Source organism: Anomalospiza imberbis, chromosome 3 (assembly GCF_031753505.1).
Source record: "Anomalospiza imberbis isolate Cuckoo-Finch-1a 21T00152 chromosome 3, ASM3175350v1, whole genome shotgun sequence".
NCBI classification, from domain to species: domain Eukaryota; kingdom Metazoa; phylum Chordata; class Aves; order Passeriformes; family Viduidae; genus Anomalospiza; species Anomalospiza imberbis.
Genome location: NC_089683.1, coordinates 25,398,967 through 25,419,848, shown reverse-complemented (window position 1 = coordinate 25,419,848; position 20,882 = coordinate 25,398,967). Strand labels below are relative to the sequence as shown.

General features: G+C 38.4%; 1 protein-coding gene across 21 annotated transcripts in view; it reads left to right on the top strand.

Moving 5' to 3' along the window:
- DST (dystonin) overlaps positions 1-20,882 on the top strand; it is a 291,178-nt gene that overhangs the window by 73,676 nt on the left and 196,620 nt on the right. For all 21 annotated transcript variants that reach the window (XM_068183693.1, XM_068183704.1, XM_068183692.1 and 18 more), the window contains one exon: positions 13,510-13,571. In XM_068183693.1, the coding sequence (XP_068039794.1) occupies positions 13,510-13,571 (62 nt within the window). The remainder of the gene's footprint in view (positions 1-13,509; positions 13,572-20,882) is intronic.

Genomic DNA, 20,882 nt, shown 5'->3' with positions numbered 1-20,882 from the left:
AGAAAATTTGTGGTCCTGTAGAACTTTCACAGCTCATTGTAAAGTTAAAGGCAGAAAAAAAATTGTGAACAGACTGACTGTTCACAAAATCACAAAAATACAGACTGTGAACAAATATTCTAAGACTGCCTTAAATGGGGACATGCAGAAGTTCGATAAATGCTCAGCAAATGCGCATGCTCTCTGTGAAATCTAGAATAAGAATTTAAGATGGGAAAAATAATTTGATGATCAGGGCCACCTGCCTGCCCAGGTAGACTTCCCTTCATAGCATGTTTTTTCCAGTTGCTTTCCATTGTTCTTCCAAATGTTGTGCAGCTGTATATGCTGTATAGAAGCTCTATATTCAATACAGCAACCCTGTATGTGAAAAGCAGTCACATGTCAGTCTTTAATAGTTTTCCTCTTTTTCTTCTAAAGATCATTTTGCGTATCTCAGCATGACAGCTCAGTCAACTGGCTTCTCTTTACATGAATGAAGAAAATGCTTTGCTGATAAGTCTCTATGAAACGGATTAAGACTGTAGGAATTCCCAGTGAAACAATATGCTCAAACCTGTTCAACTCAGTGGAAGTATTTACTTTAGGTTTGTGTGGTAATCAAGAAAAGCAGTTGAGATTTTCAAACTATTGTACACTTATGTTACAAATAAAATGTGTTCTTTGGGTCAAGTCTTTAGATTGAATTGGCTGGGATTCTTTTTTATTTTCTGGAAATCTGATAGTGGCTTCAAACCATGTGTGTGTTCTTTGTCTTCCTACAACACAGAAAACATCCTAGTAGTTATTTTTACATTTGTTTGTTGTGGAAGAGAATCTTTCATTGTTTATGAAACTGAAGGGGGAACAACGGGTGAGTGTGCTGGTGGAGATGAATGAGGGGCAGTACCATATACATCTGTGGGGTAAACATCAGCTGGTGAGATTTTATTTTTAATGCTCAATGATTTTGATTCTTGTTCCCATTATTTTGACATCACATGCAAACCAAATTACTTTCCTTTGATATAAGTGTATTGGAGGAGGGAGACCTAATGATGTAGCCAAACCTAGCAGCACAGATCTCTGCTCATATCCCCTCACTCCAAGCTCTCTCGAGTTTGTTAGTGGGTATATTAATGCACTTTGTATGCTACGTTACAGTTTCATATTCTTAGCTGTTACTGAGGTCGTGGCTCTGTGGACTGTGCTGTTCAGAGCCGTGTGTCAGATGGAAACATTGCTGCTTGCCCTCCAGTTCTTCTGCTCTGCAGCAGTCAGGAGTTGGTACAGTCATGCAAGCAGAGGGCTCAAGAGGCTGGCTGAAGGGCTTGCAAAGGGAATGCTATTCTGGGTCTTTTCTTCTCTCAGGACCTTTACATGGATTACTTGGAACATATCTCACTGTTTTTTTTTTTTTTCCAAGGGTGAGTATAAAAAGCAAAGCAGAAGGACTTGATCAAAGGACAGACATACACGAAATCAGCATAGATCTCCGCTGGCTTCTGGGGATTTGGGGGAAATGCTGGCAGTTTTCTTAGTGCAGTGATGCAGGACACACAGTAAGCTGCTGTGACCTGAGTTTGCACTGGATTGATGAAATAGGCTTTAGTCTCATAAGCCTTTGTTGTTTAGTTAGGCATGTCCTTCCAGTGTGGGATTTCTGTTAAAACCTTGTTCATCATTTCAAAGCATATAGGCTGTCATGTGGTGCTGCAGGAACCCATTTTTAATTTGTGTCAGAACTTCATTGATTACTTATGAAAACCACCAAACAACCAAAAAACAACCGCCAAACATTGTGATCTGATAAGTGAGACCTGTCTGTGCCAATATTAAGGTGCAAACAAGACCACATGCTGAAGTCAATAATAATGATTTTATTTAACATTTTAAATGTGAAGTTGAGAGATAGAAATAGAAAATGGGGGTGTGGGGAGAGAGAGAATGAGAGCAAGACTGCTTAGGCAGAAGATAGTTACCACCCATGGTACCACCCAATGCCATCCATTGATCCTTCTTCACCCTGGGCTTCCTGCTGCTGGGAGTCCCAAAGTCATTCAAAACTTTTCATTATTTATACATTTTAGAAAATAAAGGAATTAATGCTCATTGGCTACTCATTTCCCTTATTCTATTGGCTAATGCTAATTAGTCTCTTTCTCTTCTTTTGAGCTGGTAGATTGTGAGTTGGTGGTTGTGATTTCCCACTGCTGGAATTACCTTTTACCCAGTCTGAGTTGACTTCAGCACAGTTGCTGAATTGGCTTTCCTTGTGGTCCATAAATTCTGCTATTACCAGTGATACATTCTTCTCCCCAGCTTTGTTCACCTCCTCCTAGGCTTGAGATAACACTTGGACAATAATACCACCTGTTTTATCTCAAGTTCCTGTCACTATGGCTTAACTTACAGTCCAAGTTTCAGGTATCCCCAGAGGAATATTGTGAGGGGGCTTCAGTGGTGTTTGGTTGGCCATCTGGGGTGATCTTAATTTGACTGATGATAGGTGTATGAGCAGTTGCTTCTTCACACAGTTTGCCACAGTGGGAATTTTTTTCTGGTTACATTACCCAGGATGTGCTAGCCACACCTCCTTGCACTAGCTGTGGGGTTGTCACTTCATTCTCTGCTTATCTCATGGCAAAATCTTTGTATGACCTAAACAATTCTTGAGGCAGGCAATTGTGATGTTAAAGTCCTTACATCAAGCACACAAACTTTTTTTTTTTTTTTAATTAGTTTAAATTCTGGTTGGAGAGATAATTTAACATGGGGTGATACAGCCACAAGTCAAGGGGTGCTACAATAAATTTTGCTGGACAAGATATTGCCTACTCAGTTTTTTGTTGGACTACATACAGGCTACATGCGTCTTGGTAGATGGATGTGATATTTTTCACATGGGCCTTCTCTCTCATTTAGAAGGAAGAAGTCAAATAATACTGGAAATTGAATTGAATTGGAAACTGATTATTTTCATGATAGTTTTCCAGTAGTGCTAGTTGCCATCTGTGCAGTTCTACTTCGTTGGGCTCTTTGTAATAGTTAAACATGTGTCCTGCTTTAGGGCTTAAGGGAGAGGTCTGCACAAAAGAAAACACTGTAGAAGGTCACTGAGCTTTGGGAGGTTTTTTCCACAGGGTATTGTGCTAATGCAAAACTCACCCAGAAGTGACTCTCTGGGCACAAAAGAACTAGACATGGAGCCCTGCAGTGCTCTAGAGTACAAGAATATTTTCTTCTGTGATTTTAGTTAATCTGAATTGGCTAATGATGTTTTTTAAACACCTAAATAAGAAAGTTGGATGCTCTGTTGAGTTCTTTTTTTCTTTCCTAAGTAGAACAGGCTTATAGGTAACCACTACTGATTCATTATCTCCTGTGATATGCTTGCATCTCTCATTGGTTTCTTGTCTAATTCCTCAGCTGTCAACTTTAAGCATCTGGGACCCTTGTTTCATTTATGATTCTGAATCTTTTAGAACACTCATTGCTGGGACTGGAAGACACTAGAGGAAATGCTTTTTGAACTTAATTTCATGTCTCTCTTCTGATTAGTTTTGAAGTAGATACTTAACCATGCCAAAGGGCTGACTGAGATAGTATGAATTTTGAAGTCATCCCTCGGGGTTCCTCTTGGTTTTGATGTCTGTGCACACACTGAGATATAGCAATGTTTCCTCCATACAGATCTGGAAAATCTTAATTTACATTCCTGCAAATCATACCAGAAGTATAGCTCTCGATCCAGTAGTTTAGGTTTTACATATTATCTTCTGTGTGGGATGGTAAAGCCAGGCAGGCCTGCAGTTTTAGTACAGTATTTCAGGTGTAGGACAGCTGAATTCTTCATCCTTCTTCAAGCAGAAATGCAAAGTAGTGGCAGAAAATGGTCCAAGTGAAAATTTGAGTGCAGTTTCCTATGGAGCCAGATGGGTGTGCAATTAGCAAATTGTTGAATGATTTCAGGACCGAAAGCGTTTATTTACTACTTATTGTGGTTTCATGTTCATCTGCATTTGTAGGGTTGAGGGGTATTAAAGAATATCACAAGCTCAAATGGTGAGACAATTATTCTTATAGCTTAGATTTTTTTGTGTGATTTTGTCTGCATGTGGTCTTGATTTTGGAGTGGTCATACCTCTGTCAGAATCAATGGAAGTTCAGTGATGGCTCATTTGTCTTCATTTAGGATTAAATTCTGACCTCCAAAAATATAATAACGTCTTATTTTGTTTTTAGCAGATGATAAAACACTTTTCTGTGTGGTGCCTTCAGACTTTTTATTTCAGCAAATATCTCTTGATATCAGTTGCGTCAGTCTGGAGTATGAATATTGATGTTAATCAAACCCATCTGATGTTCAAGTTGTCAGGTATGATCACTTGAGAAGCAGCTACTTTGGAAACCAGGAAGGGTTTAGCCACAGCAGTTGTGGCTAAAAATCTGTCTGTGGCCTGGAGTGTGCATTCACGGTCCCACGTATAGCTGGCTTACTACAGTTAATCAAAATAGGTTGTTAAAGGATGTCCAGAGTCTGCCAGCAGGACTCGGAGGTCTTCCATGTCTCCAGGAAGCAAGTGTACCCAAACCATGTGGGCAGCTTGAACTCCTGGGACTCCAGAGAAGTCTTCTCCTCCTGGCTGACTGTTGGAGTTCTTCCTGCTAGATCAGTACTTTCACAGACTCAGGGAACTGCACTTGAACCATGAACTGGTGTGTGTGTGTAGCTGGAGGGGATGGTGCAGCTAATGGTATTATTTTATTGTTGAGTCTGTATGAGGATCTGATGAGCCCATCTAATCAGTTAAGGGATTGTTGTGAGCATGAGAGTCTAAATGTTGGATTTGATTTTACAGCAAGGTAGCAACATATCTTTCAGACGGAGCACTGTATTTTGCAAAGCCTTTTACAAGAGCAAATAGAACAGTTTACATGTGACTAAGGATTTATTTTATTTCATAAGTCTTTTGATTTTGTTATAAGTATACTATTAATGTAGTATACAAGCAATTAATTTTGGATTTTAATAGATGGCCATATTAATCAAACAGATTATCCTGATACTTAATTGCAAAGAATTGCAGAGTTTCAAAGATAAGTATCGTTCCAGATCACAACATTTAAACTTCTGTAATATTTTAAGTCTTCTCTCCATGAATTAATCTACACTTTTGTTTTATTCCTTCACTTGAAAGGCTGGGAAGCTGCTGAAATGGGTCACTGGAGTTGGCTGAACAAATATGCATCAAGTAAAGCACAGAGGAAAAGACAATATCTTTGGATTATGTTTGCAGCTGTTGCATTCAAGACAACTTCATTGGGAAGTCCACTTCAGTGATGAATGAATATAATGCAAAAAAAAAAGCTGAAGTTTCCCAGTTTATTTTCAGTCCTTGTAGTTTTTATTATGTGTTTTCCACCAACTTTTATAAGACTTGCCAGTCTTTGATGCGTTTATGCCTGTTGTCAAATTTAGTTCACATTCAGCCTACAAATTACATTGCTCATTTCTTTAAACAGCATTTTTTCTGAAAACATTTGCATTTTTATAGCTGAATGCACACTCACAGAAATAACATGGCAAGTAAAATTTCCGATACTATTTTGTAAAAGAGAAATAAAAATATTCAGTTTGAAAAAAATATGTCAGCGGTTCTAAAGAGTTATTTTTAATTTAATGAAGTCTGAACCTTAATGACATAGAAGCTAATGGGAGTTTTAATTAGTGAAATTTAGCTATTAACTTCACAATGAGTATGAGTTTGGTCTTATTTGACTGAAATTCCAAGAAAACTGTATAATTTCTAGTTCATCCTCTAGTTCTCTTAATGCATATAGTTCACAGTTTAGTAAAATTAGACCATAAAGGGGAATCAGATTTCAGAATAAGGGGCCAAAACTTTTTATTCTGATTGATCTTTGTAATCAGACCACCTTTCATCTCAATGTATAAGAGATTTGATTGGTTTTCAGAGGAAATTAAACTGGAGGGAGAATTAAATTTTTTACAGACTTAACTGAAGCAACCAGAAAAATTAGGAGAAGACCTAAACTGACATTTGTATTTCATTGCTATTTAAATAAAAAATGCAAAGCTTAGGATAAGTGTAAATTTGAAATTCTTCCATATCTGTGTGCATATCTGATGTGACGTGATGTACAAAGTGAAGCTTTATGGGAGTTGATTTGATTAGGAGAATGCACAAGAGGAACCACTCTTTTGAAAGAGCCTTGCCAAATCAGTGCAGACCTCATCAGAGGGCAGTAGTTGAGTGGGATACATTTTCTGGAAAAACACAGGCTAGATGATGCCAATTGTCAAATTTCTGTTTGTGAGGGTGGCAGTTGCCTGTGAGAAACATTGGAGAAGCCCCATTTCACCTCAGCAGTGTTCCCCTCTCACACCAGCTGGAAGTTAATGTCTTTGTAACAATAAGGAAGGCTCCAGTGGGACTTTTCTCATCCTCGGGTGGTGTGTGGTTAAAAATATTGCTACCAGTGATGGAAACACCAGCACATAATGCAAGGTTTTCTTCAAGGGTTTAAACATAAATAAAAAAATGTTTTGGATATGAGAATTTTCTCCTAGGTTATTCTGGTTACTGATGGAATCTTTGCTTGAATAACCCAACTTTCCCCTGTGGCACTGCATCAACTGCAAGTTTCAGATGTGTAGGAATAGCACAGTGGGAAAATAGCTCCTTGTGCCTCATATTTTTCTCTGAATAGCTGAATGTGTATATATGCAGTGGCAGCATCTTTCATGCCTCTTTGTGTATGTGTACCACATAAGTGGTAGTTGAAACTTCCCATCCCTAGGCCAGATGAGTTGGAGTTCAAGCTTGTCATGAATGTGGAAGTGATGGAATAAGCAGAAAGTTGGAAAGAGAAATTAAATATTTTCACCTGAATAAATAAGAATTTAAAAGTGGGGTTTAGGTTTTCATTATTTTTAAGTGACTCTCAGTTAAATGATGCATTTCAAGAGTTTGTGCCTTACTTATGAATGCCTACCAACATTCATTTTTGCTTGCATTTCTTAAATAGTAGGCTCTATCCTATGTGTAAGAATCCTTTGTGTACTGCTTGTCTACCCTACTGCCTCTTGGGATTTTTTTTGTAGTTCTTTCAACAGGATGAAACCCCATCATTAACTTATCTGAAATCTCTTATCCAGATTTCACTATCTAGACTCATTAAATAATGTATAATTATATATATATATATAGTTTGAATTCTTTCTTCTCACATGTGAACCATGCCTCTCTCTTGATACATGCCCATACTATATATCTTCTACATTTAAACTGTGTACCTTACCAATCTGTCTCTAGTTATGCACTTATTTTGTATCTGGATGACAAGGCCTCCATTCAATTCTAAAAAAAAAAAAAAAAAAAAAAAAAAAAAAAAGTTGACTCCAACAGGGAAATAAATGAAATATTACAAGTTCTGATTTCATAAATCCAAGAGGAAGCTGATCAAATAAAAAAAATTAGAGGGGATGAAATAGAAAATGTTGCTTTTAAATCTTGACAGATGTCTCCTACTCAACAGCTGATTTAAAAATAGCACTATTATACATTAAAATGCATGAAGTGTTCTTTTGAAATATAAAACATAAAGCACTATCTGTAGCAAAATATTCTGTTAGAGGAAACTAATGCCAAAGAAGAAGCTGGATTCTCATGTGAGGTTACTGTGAGAAAACTGTTATATTTGCCCAGGACTTTTGAAGGTGAAGATAACAAGAACTTAGAGATCCGTTAGCTAACAAGCTAAATTTTCATGACAAATACATGTACATTGCAATTCTAGTTCTCTGTCACTTTAATTGGTTAAGTATTGCAGAGGTTCAGGTTTGATCCTACCACCCTTGCAGACTTGTTTATCTTGACTACTGTACAGGGGTTGGATATACAAAACCTAGCCTCTAAATCTATTTTTTCAGTATTTTTAAGAATTTCTACAGGACCTTACCATAGCTTGATATTTTTGATGTAGAAGGATATATGTAATTTTTATTATAGGAAGGGCATTGGTAAAGTATGTAAGATTTTCCATGCTATATGTCTTAATGGAAGTTTGACACAACAGCAGACAGTTCATAGCATTGGTCAGTACTTGTACACTCTCATAATGGAGTTTTGTTTTATTTGCTCCTAAATTGATCTAGGTAAGGCTATAATTAAGAATACTCACTAATTATATGAAAGATATAAGAACCTGTTATTAAGGTTATTCAGCCCTTCCCTTTGGAAAAACCTGTAGCTTTAACTTTTCAAACTAGCCTTGTTTGGACTGAGATTTTACCTTTCTGGAGACTGTTTCAGATGGTGATGAGTTATTGAATGTCCCTCAGTTCCTAATTAATGAGCGAGAATGAATAATTGGTATAGACATGGAAGGCCTGTGAGAAGTTATAATCAAGTTTGGATGAGCAGGAGCCTCCAAGATAAGGCATTTTAGCACAGACTGGAGAACTGGATTTGTTCCCTATTTCTTACATATTTTGTGATTCTGGGTAATGCCCTAAAACAAATGCTTTCCCAAGAGACCATACATTATTATGCTCTGTTTTTTGAATGGGGTGTTGGAGACAGCAGGGTCTAGCTTACAGAAGGAATGTTAGCAGTACCAGAGAAAAGCCTATCATGAAATGAATGTTGTGTTCAGAGCTTGAAAAATGATGAATGAATTGGTACTCCATTTTCAATAGCAACATGAAATACATTATTGAATAACTGTTTCTTAAATGAGTAGCATTTCTTCTATGCTACAGACATCAGTTTTCTAAAAAAGTACTAAACAATACAATACATATTATAAATAGCAACAATATGTATAGAAAAACTAGTAGTAGTGCATTTGTATGTGAGTATAAATATAAGTGACATATATGAGTATGACATGAGTTTTCTTATATAAATATAGGAAAAACACCTATCAGGGCTTTTACAAATACCTGGGCACATGTAGAAAAACCTGTTGACTATCTGACCATTCACGTATGCAAACCAGTATCAGCAGAGAAGCAAACACAGCAATGCCAAAAGCTGCCTAAGAAAAGGAGATTTCTTTTTCTAAGTCTGTCACTAGGTGTAGAAATCCAGACTTTGAAAGCAGCATAGAAATTAGCAGCTCATCTGGAGAATAAGGAGTTTGTATTTCTGCACTCATTTTGCAGGAATGTGACTGTGAAGACAGGCACATTGTTCTGCTCATTCAAGCTGGTGGCATCTGGTGTGGTTGCTCAGAGAAGATTTCAAGTTTGTCTTGAGGTGGAGGGGAACACTCAGTGGCTTCTGCATGAAGCCCCAACAACCCCATGCAGTGCTACAGGCTGGGGGTAGTGTGGCTGGAAAGCTGCCTGCTGGAAAAGGATCTGAGACTGCTGATCCACCGTGGCTGAACATGAGCCAGTGTGTGCCCAGGTGGCCAGGAAGGCCAGTGGCATCCTGGCCTGTATCAGCAATAGTGTGACCAGCAGGACCAGGGCAGGGATTGTCCCCCTGTACTCTGCACTGCTGAGGCCACACCTCCAGTGCTGGGTCCAGTTCTGGGCCCCTCACTATGAGAAAGACACTGAGAGGCTGGAGCGAGTCCAGGGAAGGGCAGTGGAGCTGGGGAAGGTCTGGAGCACAAGTCCTGTGAGGAGCAGCTGAGGGAGCTGGGGGTGTTTAGTCTGGAGAAAAGGAGGCTCAGAGCGGATCTTCTCTCTACAATTGCTTGAAAAGAAGCTGTAACAAGGTGGGTTTAGTCCCTTCTCCCAAGCAACAAGAGACAGGACAAGAGGAAATAGCCTCAAATTGTACCAGGGGAGGTTGAAGTTGGACATTAGGAGGACATTAGGAGGAATTTCTTCACAGAAAGGTTGTCAAATGTTGGACCAGGCTGTCGAGGAAAGTAACTGACCACTGTTCCTGGAGCTATTTAAAAGACTTATAGATGTGGCACTTAGGGACATGGTTTAGTGGTGGACTTGGCAGTTTAACTGTTGTCAAAGGTCTTCTCCAACCTAAGCAGGTCTGTGATTCTCCCCAGGAGAGCATTGAAAAGGCATCAATGTCACGTTGCCTTTGGTGTAATCCTGATAGTGAACTTGACTTCCAGAGAAACTGTTCTGACTTCCAGACACTCTGAGCCATGTAATTTTTAGTGGTTTTTGGAAGGGAGCATTGGTGTTAGAAGGATCTGGCTCCTGAGTTTGTGCTTGGAATTGAGGAATGACAAAAACGCACAGAAGGAGACCTTAGTGGCAGCAACTGTTTTTTAATAGTTATTTACCTGTTTTTTAACAGGTTATTCAGATTGGTGACATTTTACTGAGCTACTTTCCAGGCACATAAAGCATAAAAAACTTTGATTTTGTCTAATATATCAAAATAATGTCTGCAGGTAAAAGCAGACAAGCTTAAATGGATTAATTACCACAGAGGGTTTATTGTGATAATCTATAGATCAGATTAGCTAACAATACGTGCTTTCTTTCTGCAACTCCTGCTTCACCTGCATTCTTAAATTACCTTGGCTTAACGAGTATCTGTCTGCTGGGTTCAGGGTGACTCTTTTCTTGCTGCTCACTGCTGGTGGAGGAAAAAAACAGACTTCCTTGTTTGGAAAGCTCAACATTTGTACTCAAATGTCTATTAGTACACCTAAAAGTTAAAAAACAAAACAAAACAAAAAACCCCTCACAGATCCTTAAATAATATCTTGTGAGTTAAAGCCGGAGGGCTTACAGTTTTGATTGCTCAGAAGGCACATGGGCTATTTGCTCCTGTTTTTTTAAAAAAGGGGTGTTGCTACTCCGTGTCAGCCAGGAGAAGCCCTGGTCACTCCTTGGCTCTCCTTTCCCTGTAAAGAATGGAAGCTCGGAAGTCCTGAAGGGCAGAATGAGAGAGTGTGGTGAAGACAAAAAGGAGGAGAATGCAGAGCTGGTGGGAATCATGTGCTGCATGGGTCAGTAGTGCAGCCCGGGGCTGGGCTGGCAGGGCTGTCTGCAGGACAGGGCACAGCTCTCTGGGGGAAGCTTCTCTCAAGGGGCTGTCTGTGGGTTTCCTTCCTTAGCTGGTGTTTATGTGGTCATTTACCTGTCTTCTGCTTCATCTGGGGAGTTTCATTTGGTGTGCTCTGCTCTGAGCTTGAGCACACTGAACACTGTGGCACTGTATTTTTTCTCTTAGTGTGCATTTGCTTTTCTGGGAGCGTTTGGGTTTTAGATTTAAAATCACAGTGGTGGTGTTTTGGTGACCTTTTCCCCCCTTTAATACTGGTGTTTTTCACAACATGACAGGTGTCAGCTTTCCTCTTCCTTATGCGTTTGGGTCTGTCAGCTACAGAATTTTTCTGAGTGTTCGTGTAATATATATGTATATATAAAGGAACAAGGGTAGTAAGCATCAATTCTTCTGTGAATGTTAGCATTTTAATTGAAAATAGAGTTGAAATGAATAGTGACTTCGTATCCTAACAAGATATAAGAAAGTGAATTTTTCAACCTTTTTGTTTTTCTAACTGTCATCAAAGTAACATTTTCCAAAATGCAAACTTCTGTATATTTGGTCAAAACTAGATGGGGTTACCTTAGTAAAAAAGACACTTTGTACACATTGTGAAATTCTGCAGTTGAGAAACTTTGTGTTCTTTCTAAAAGAGCTACTCATAATGAAACAGTTAAAAGTGAAAGTGTTTCTGGAATTATTTTATTTCTGATATTTTCTGTTCTCTACATTTACTGAATCAAATTTTCCACTTTATTATGATAAATAACTTAAGCATAAATGGTGTCTTACTAGATGAAAGCTATGGAGAAATATATGTAATGTTTGCTACATAAAATGTAGCAAAAGATTTTTTTTAATCTGCCAGATTTTTTTCCCCAGTAGTACAGCTTTGCTCTCTAGCTTCTCTTTCTCCTCTTTATTTGCATCTTCAAGTAGAATAAGAGACTGTAGAGCTGTGAAGTGGGGAAAAAAACATATGCCAGAAGCTTAGAATATCTTGAGTGGTGTGGAAAAAGCATTTGGAAAACAACAACTCTTCTCTACTGAGCTGAATGTACAAGTACACTTCACATACTGCCTGAAGACTTCATTGCCACAGTGAGCTGTGGCTGTAAAAGTTATAGGTGTGGTAAAAAGGATTGGAAAAAAAAACCAGAAAAAATGTATCTATGACTATTAAATGCAAAGATATGAATGAGCGTGTAGAAAGTCTGTGAGTCACATAAGAGGACTATGCAAAGGCTTCACAGGCTTTTACTTGTTTTGTTTTTGCTTCTGTTCCCCAATACTCATTTCTCACCATTGTTAGGAACCCCATGTGGTGCTCAGTTTGGCCCAGGATAAACTCTGTATAATGTCTTGCTCTTTTGAAAGACTTCAGTATCACACCAGAGATTTGAAAGTCCTTGAAAGACCTTCTGTGAATTTATTTGAATCTATTAATTGTAATATTTGACCAACCTGAAAGCCGTACTTTTTAATGTAAAATACAGGACCTAGTTCAGTCTTTTAGTGATGGCAGTGGGCACACAGGGATTTTGTTTTGCTACCTGAGCTCATTGCTCATTCTCAGCCACACTGCAAATAGCCTGAGTCAATGAAACAGCTGCAGCTGTCGTACAGGGCTGAAGGGCTTTTGCTATTTTAGACTGCACAGGTGTTCCCAGTCCTAATGCACTGTGACTCCTGCTCTGGGGAGCTCTGGGCTGGTGACCAGGCTCTGTAGCAGTTGTACTGGTTGTGGCCCTGCTCAAGTAGCTGGAGATAACTCTTGTGCTGGGGTGGTGGTTAGATTTTCTCCAGTGTGGCTTAGCAGAACACATGCTTGTGCTCCCTACCCAGAAGTGGGATGCTTTCTTACCCCGAGTCTACTGCATTTATTATTTCTCCACAGCGTTTTGTGGGCAATCATTGATGCTAACTGTCACACCAGGGAGCAAACTGCTGGCAGTGGCTGGGTCCCATATCTGGGTTAGTGGACATCCCTGTTTAGTTTGTAAAGGGTTAAGAGTCCTTTCCCTGACTGAAGCGGTAACTAGCCTTTGTGTGTTTGAACAAGGGTGCCATGCTAGTTGAAAATCATAATGATTGAAAAAGTTAGCTTTCCTATTGCAGCAAATTTTCTATTGCCTAATACACTAGTAATAATCTGATGATATAGACCATGAGTAGCATTTATAGTTCTTAAGAGTTTGTCATGACTTTTTCAGTATATTTTGAGTGCCAGCTGACTTCTTCTAGGCAGTTAGATTTTTATCAATAGGCTACTGTAATACCTGAGGGGCTGTAGCCCTGGAGGAACACATCTGGATAATCAAGAAACTTTTTTCATATCATGCTGTGATGTACTGAAAAAAACATTTCTGTGCTATTATTTTGATTAGACATTTTGGACATTTTATAGGCTAATCTGTTTTTAAAATTTATTAGAAAATTAATTTTATAAAGGTCTTCATAAAAAAAATCATCTACATAATTTGTAGTTGTTAAAACATGTGTTTTTCCTTTTTACCTTTAGATGAGCGTGACAAAGTACAAAAGAAGACATTCACAAAATGGATAAATCAGCATCTCATGAAGGTCAGTTGTTATTTCTGTCATGTGTGGATGACTGATTGCTACGGCATTGATTGTATCTTTTACTACATGTTTGATTTCAGGATGCAGCTGTGTTACATGTAAGGAAGATCTTAAATTGTGAGGTTTATGCATGTGCTTTGTCTTTGAGGAGTCATGGGGGAGTTGAAATGCTGCCCAAGGTGATTGAATGGAGTACTTGAATTTGAAATTAAATTGAGTCAAAGTTGATTTCTTTCTAAAAGGCTTGGCTCATTTTTGGGATTAGTGTGTCATGGCTGTAGTACCACAGCCAAGGCAAATGAAAAAGACGTATATTTGAAGCAACACACTAAGGAGAGGGGAATGACCTTGAGAGAGAGATCTCTAGATCATCCTGTGGCATCACTATGCTGCTCATGGATTAGAAATAGTGGTTTTCCAGGGGCAAAAGTCACTTTTCAATATCTTTCTTTTGAATACCAGTGAACTTTACTTCAGGTACAGAGCATATTATTTTAACACCAGGTACAGATTTTAGTTGACAGAGAGCTAAAAGCTGTGAGTTCACCTTTACTGTATGGCCCTTCAGTGCTAAATTTGCTGTCTCTGGAGAAACAGATTGTATAATTCCTTGACATAACTTCCTTTGATATCTCTCCTCACTCTGAGGTGGAATTCATGTAAAAGTCACATTAAATAAAAATGTATCTGAGTTGATAAAAATAAAAACTGTCAGAGTTGAGAATTAATTAATGAGTGCAATGTTCAAATACTGTTGGAAAGATCCCCTTGTATTCATGTTTAGAGAAAAACAGAGTTTTTTAGGGAACAACTTCATTATTTCTCTCTTTCTTGTGGCTGCTCTTGTGGGTATTTGAGCAATATTGGACACTGAAACAAAAGAGAATTTCTGCAGGGTTGTGGATGTTTAAAACTTTTTTTTACCTTTTTTTTCACCTTTTATTTTCCCCACATTTTTTCAAGTTTTGGAATGTATGTAGCTCTTGGAAATGGTATGATGTGGGAAATTAACCAGGCTCAGAACTGAAGTTGGACTCAATTTTGTCTTTTGCAAGAGACCTCTTTTGCAGAGGGATCTTTTGGTCCTTCTCATCATGACTGAGCCATCAACCATCATGTTGCCATCAGCCTTTATGCAGCATACAACCTTTCTGTGGGCAGGGTGAGTCTGGAGTCACAGAACTGCTCATACCAATGGATTTCCCTTTGGGAATTTTGTTAGACCCAAGGGAAATATGCTGTATCTAGAAACAGCTGCTCTAGGGACCCCTTCTATGCAGAAGCCTCCTCCTTTTATTCCTAAAACATCCAAGTGGCCCCATGTCCCTGCAGAAAATTTTACTTGCTAATGAGAAAAGACAAAAGGCAGTTCTGCAGCCTTCTGTTAATGAATTTTGCCTCGTGTTTATAAGATAAGACATGTATCCATTATAGATTATTTCAGATAAATTAAAGAAAAAAAAGGCATCCAAGAAGGTTGCCAGGACTCCAGAAGTAAAATACAATATCCAAATTAACCATCAGGCATTTCTTCATCTAATTGAGGGTGATTGTTGTCATGTTTATAGAGGCTACTCATGTTTTTGTGCATTAAAGAAGCATTTTAAAAATGAAGCTTTAGTTTTCTGTGGGATGCAAAAAGGCCTATCTGAAGCTTTTTGGAGAGCAATCCTTTAATATTAGTTAAATATAGTGCCTTATTTTACCCAAGAGCAGCGTACTGAAAATTATATTTCTATACAACTTCATTTTACACATTTCTAAAACATGCACAGTCATCATTGCCATCCTGTCAACCTTTTGGGAGTAGCTTAAAAGAGATTTAGATTCTAAACCCATAAAGAAATGAGGGTAAAGAGTTCACTCTAAATCCTTCTGCATTGCTTGCCAAGGTCAGTGGCCTTGGGCCTTCATTTCCAAATAGTTCTGGGTTGGGTGATTGCAGAGGAATAGATAGAGATAGGAGAGACAGATGGGGTATGTTGTCTGCGTGTATTGCTGCCTTGATCTTCATCTCAGATTGCTCACTTTAGAATTCAATTTAAGGGTTGCTAGTTCACACAAATGTAGTTTCACTATAGCTCTTCCATTAACTTGGAATTTGTGTAGCAACTCTGTCTTGTGGAAATAGTTTGAAAGCAGGTGGTGATACAGTTGTCAGATTTCTGTTCTTAGACATTGTTTCTAGAACAGTAACTTGTATGGAAATTAAAATCAATCTTTCAAATGTTCTCTGTCTTAAGACATGAGGGCATATTTAGAAATCACTATAAGGTGGAGGGAATTTAGAAAAATAGCACAGTAAATGAGGGCATTTCTAGCAGAGACAGTGGACCTCTCCTAGTCAATGCACTAACTTGAACTTGAGCCCTCATTTTCAGCTATCTCCTATTTAATACAAATCATATTCAACTCATATTTGCACATTCACTGCCAATACCTTATTTCAGACAAGCCAAGATTGGAATTGTCTCATTCCAGGCATCGCAATAGGTTTATTTGAGCTGGCTACCCAGAATTCTTTAGTAGATAGCTGAGGAAACAGGCCCTTTTAAATGTCCCTCCACTAAAACATCTACCTAAGGGGAAGATGAATTTCATCCTAGAAATGCTTTTGCTCCACTGACTGTAAAAGGAAGTAGGTGTGCTTTGCCATGTGTAGGGTTCAACAAGAAGCAGAAAAGATGATAATGAAAATTCTGAGAGTTCTTGGGAAAGAACTGACCCCGCATGTGGACATGGCCCCACTATGGGCATGGGGATGGATCATATTTTAATTTAATCTTTTTTCCCTCCTATTTGTGTTCTTTGATTTCTTTCTCCTGTTTCTTTTCTCTGTCCCCCAATTATTTTTGCCTTTTTTTCTTTCTTTTCTCATCTCTTTTCACATTTTCCTTTCTTATCTAGTGCTTCCTTTTCTCATTCTAATTAAACTCCTGTTTTCCTACAGTCCTTGATAAAGTCTTGAATTTTCATGCTTTTATACCAGTATATCCAAGAGGTTTTATTCTAGGTCAGCAGCAATGATGCTTTTACGAGTTCCCGTCTTTTGTTGGGGAATGGCATGGAAGCCTACTGTCATTCTTCTAATTAAGTTCTATATTTATGGGATTTACTGAGTAACCACAAACAACAAGATGACCATAAATATTTACCCTTCTGCTGTCTGTTGCCCATCTCTAGTTGCATTAGATTCCAAGTGTGTAAGTGCATAATATTTAAAATTCAGTGTTAGTCCCTTGTCAGTTTAGTTGAGCAGTAAAGCATGTTATGTTATGCTGTGCTAAGATAGAAACATAGTCATTGCAGAAATATTTCCTGCTCATGTTCTTGAGATACCTAGTTTTTGACAGGTACACAATGTGTTATTTGCAAAATTCAGGTGACTGTCTTTGAATTCCACAGTTTAAGGTCAAGTGGACTGTCATTAAATTTTTTTAATGTTGAATTTTTTCTTTTGAATTGATAACAGATTTTCTGAGAACTGGTTGGAGCTTTAGACTTGCTAAGGCTACTGTTTGCTGTCTGATGGTGTGGCTCCAGTTTAAATGTTATCTTTTATGTCTTGTTGACACGCAGTCTGGAGAGGTGAGATATTGGACTTTAGACTTGCCTGCTGCTGTGGTATGAGCTTCCAGGGAGAATTCACATGCCAGTGTAGTGTGGTGGTGGGGTAGAGATCTCCTCTCTTCTTGGAAGCAGCCTCTGCTTCCAGCAAGTGTTTCACTCTGCTGCTGTAAAAATAGGGTGTTAAATCTTGCTTGAGCAGTAAGTAACCCTTGATGTGACAAGAACAGGTAAATTTGTGGCTGCAAGTTTTATTCTTGTGTAGTGTTCTCATGGCTCTAAGGCATCCAAGGAAAAATCCAGCCTCCATGAAAGCCCAGAAATTCTTCCTGACATCCTTTGAATTCAAAACCCCAAAACTTAAGGAAATAGTGATGCAAGTGTGAAACACAGGTGGAGGATGAGAAAAAAAGTCAGAAAATAAAAGAAGCTGCTGATGAAAACAGAATAAAACCAGATAAATTCCTCTTTGTTGTTGATTTTCTTTTTCAAATCAATTAAAAATATTTTTGTAATGTCAGGTGCTAGTCCTGACAGATTAAGTGGGCTATTTTAAAGTAATTTGTTTCTTTATTAGATCTTATGATGTACAGAAAATAGAACGAAAGGCAAGGTAAGCAGAGACTGGCTAATGGTATAGTGAACACCCAGGTATCTTCCCTTCCAGAGAAAATGCTTCTTCCTTCTCATGGAAGAAAAAGTTGTAGAGAGCCTCTTATTTGGCCTTCTAGCAACACTCTGGGTGCCTGGGCAGCTCCCTGGAGAGGGACAGCTGTCCTGGCCATGGCACTGACAGGGAGCCCAGCCCCTTGGTGCCACCCCGCAGTGTGGGTTGGATTCTGGGACCCTTGGCTGACCATACATTGGGAGAAACAAGCTGCTGGTGGGCGCAATGGACAGCATCCCTTCGCGGTCATTCATTGCTCCAAAAGTCACTTTTAAAGGTGACCAGAAGGCTTTTGTAAGTAGCAGGAAAAAATGCATTTGAAGACTATTGTTTTAAAGCCCAGTGTCCAAAACCATGTCCTGTCTTGCAGTGATAGTGCATTAGCAAGAGAGAGAACAGCTTTTTGTTGTGCACAGACCAAATGAATAATTCAGAATAGAAACCTGAAGTTATTGATTCCTGTGTGTCCTTCAGGCAGCACACTATTTGCAAATGGCTTCTTAGGTCGATTGCTTTGTGAAGTGTTCAGGTATGCCCTTAATGGCAGCAGGATTGACTATCCCTGATGGAGCGCAGTCATTCCTTGCTGAAAGCTGGCACTTTACTGACACTAGTGGTTATCATTTTAGATAGCACTACTCTCAGTATCTTCTCTTCCAGCCATGCAGTTAAAATGTAATTTAAAATTCCCCACATCTGCTTTTAGAAATGAGTACTTTGTAGCTCTACATCGGTATCAAAGGATGAGGCACCGGATGTTACCCTAATGGTAGCAGTTTTTTTTAAAAAATTCTCAATTTAACACCTTTTGATTTTGAAACACACTCAGAAAAAGCTGCTTCCCCCCCTCCTCCACCTTGTTCAATAAATTAAGACTGATTCCTGGCTGTGCTGGTGCATCTAAATGAGCTTTGTATACATTCCTCCCAGTTTATTCTGACCGCTGCTGCAAACTGTGTTGGGTGCAACTTCCATAAAATTCCACATCAATGTGGTCCCCAGCTTGCTTTAGGCATTGGGTGCAGCTAAAGTATCAGTATTTCCTCTTCTATTTTGGAAATCAATTGTTTAGCTATGCCTACTGTCTTATGGGTGAACAGAAGAATATTTCAGTTTTTCTCCTAAAGTTTTTTGCTGTTGTATTTTCAGGACTAATTCTAAATGGTCTTGAAGTGCTTTTTCTTTGAGACATATTCCTTCTAAAAAAATTAATAAAAACAACTCTTGAAGAACATAATCAGTTAATGGTGTAAAGGAGTTTCTGTTATTTTCCCTGGAAATATGCACAACTGCAGTTTATTCATTGGGTACACATTATTTCAAAAATCCTCCGCTTGGAGGTAAACCACACTGCTTAGTATGATCTGCAGCCATTTGCAAAGCAGCTCAGCAAGCAAACTGGGGTCTTTTTTGGTGTTTAATTAAAATTTAGATGAGGGAGTAAAGTAACCAGGAAACAGTGAGGAAAAGTAGTGACAAATGCCACAAGTTAAAGCTGCAAAAGAGGAGGAAATTGTACAAAGTTTTGAAGGATAATGATGAATTGCATCACAAAAATCTCTCTGCCAGTAAGCAAATAAATAAATAAGTAAATTCAAGTCAATAAAAACTGTGCCACAGATTTTTGAGTTTATTTGATCCTCTTTAATGCATTCAGACTTCATGACTAATTGGGAACAGGAAAGAGAATAACTGAAACCAGTAAATTAAATATGCATGAAATACAGGATAGCTTGAGCATATCGATTTTTTTTTATGGCATGCAACCCTATTGAACCACTTGAGCACATGCTTTTTTGTGTGTTGTTTTTTTCAAGAAACTGGTTTATATAGGTGCTCTTATATGAAAGAATGAGTATAAGGAGAACTAAGTCTGCCATGCAATGACTACATGATGAATTAGAACCACTAGAATCAATGTGCTTCCTATTATAGACTTAATACATTAATGTAATAATTAATTCTCTTTTTGTTCAGTCCATTGTTTGCAATTAGCTCTTAGCATAGATTTTATTTAATATTATTTATTCCTTGGAGATTGCAAGAGATAAAATTCTAGAATTTGCAATTAAGTGTTGACTTTTTAATTAATTGCTAAATTATGCATGGGTTTATTTTTATCTATACACTTTTGATGTATCTGTATCTAATAATAATTTATATATCTGTTTAGAAGTACTAGGGTTTGATCTAGCTCCCTTTGGGCTAATGTAACTGTGCCATTGGCTCCAGTGGGAGCAGTTTTTGCCCCAGTATGTGGACTCCAGACAGTGAGCAACTTCAAACATTTAATCATAAACATTACCAAATTATTTTGTTCTTTGGCAATATTTCATATACTCTGGAAAGTGAGGCTTGCCCTGAGGTAGTGTAAATGTGTGACTGCGTGAGGATCTAAGAAGGCATCAGAATAAACATATTTTTCTTGTAAGGAAATATGTTCTCTGTTAAAGGCATTTATGGTGCTTTGAACAGGGACATTTAAAGGAAATCACATAGTGTTCACAATGCTCCTTTACTTAGAGTACCTTGGTTTTAATTGGAATAATATTTTATCAGCCAACCTTAGTATTTTTTACCTACTTCAGGCATGTTTGGAGTGCATTTCCTTTGGTAAGGGTTAGTTTTGAGCTGAGTTTAATGTTATTAGCATTACATTTGCATACTTTAAACAATTCTTCCCTGGTAAGTTACATTTGACAGCATGTAGTACAGGCCAGGAACGGTGAGGCCAAGCTGGAAACACAAAGGGTGATGAGAACTGTGTGTACTGAAACACTGTGGCACGCTTCTGACCAAAGAAAAAAAGCAGTATGACTGCTGCTAATTGGAGGCATTGAGCTATATCAAGAAAATTGATGGTGGATTTTTGGTCACTAACTTGGCATTGGAAAGACAGAACTGTGTAGCAATGGGGAAAATCATTTATCCTCATAATTGACAGGAGGAACAGTGCAGAATTCTGCATTTGAAAACATAGGAAGGAACCCTCTGTAGCCTACGTAAGAAAGGCATTTCTGTGGCACAGCTCGGCTCATCCCCAAGCAGGTGTGCAAACCACACTTGCTGTCCTGTTC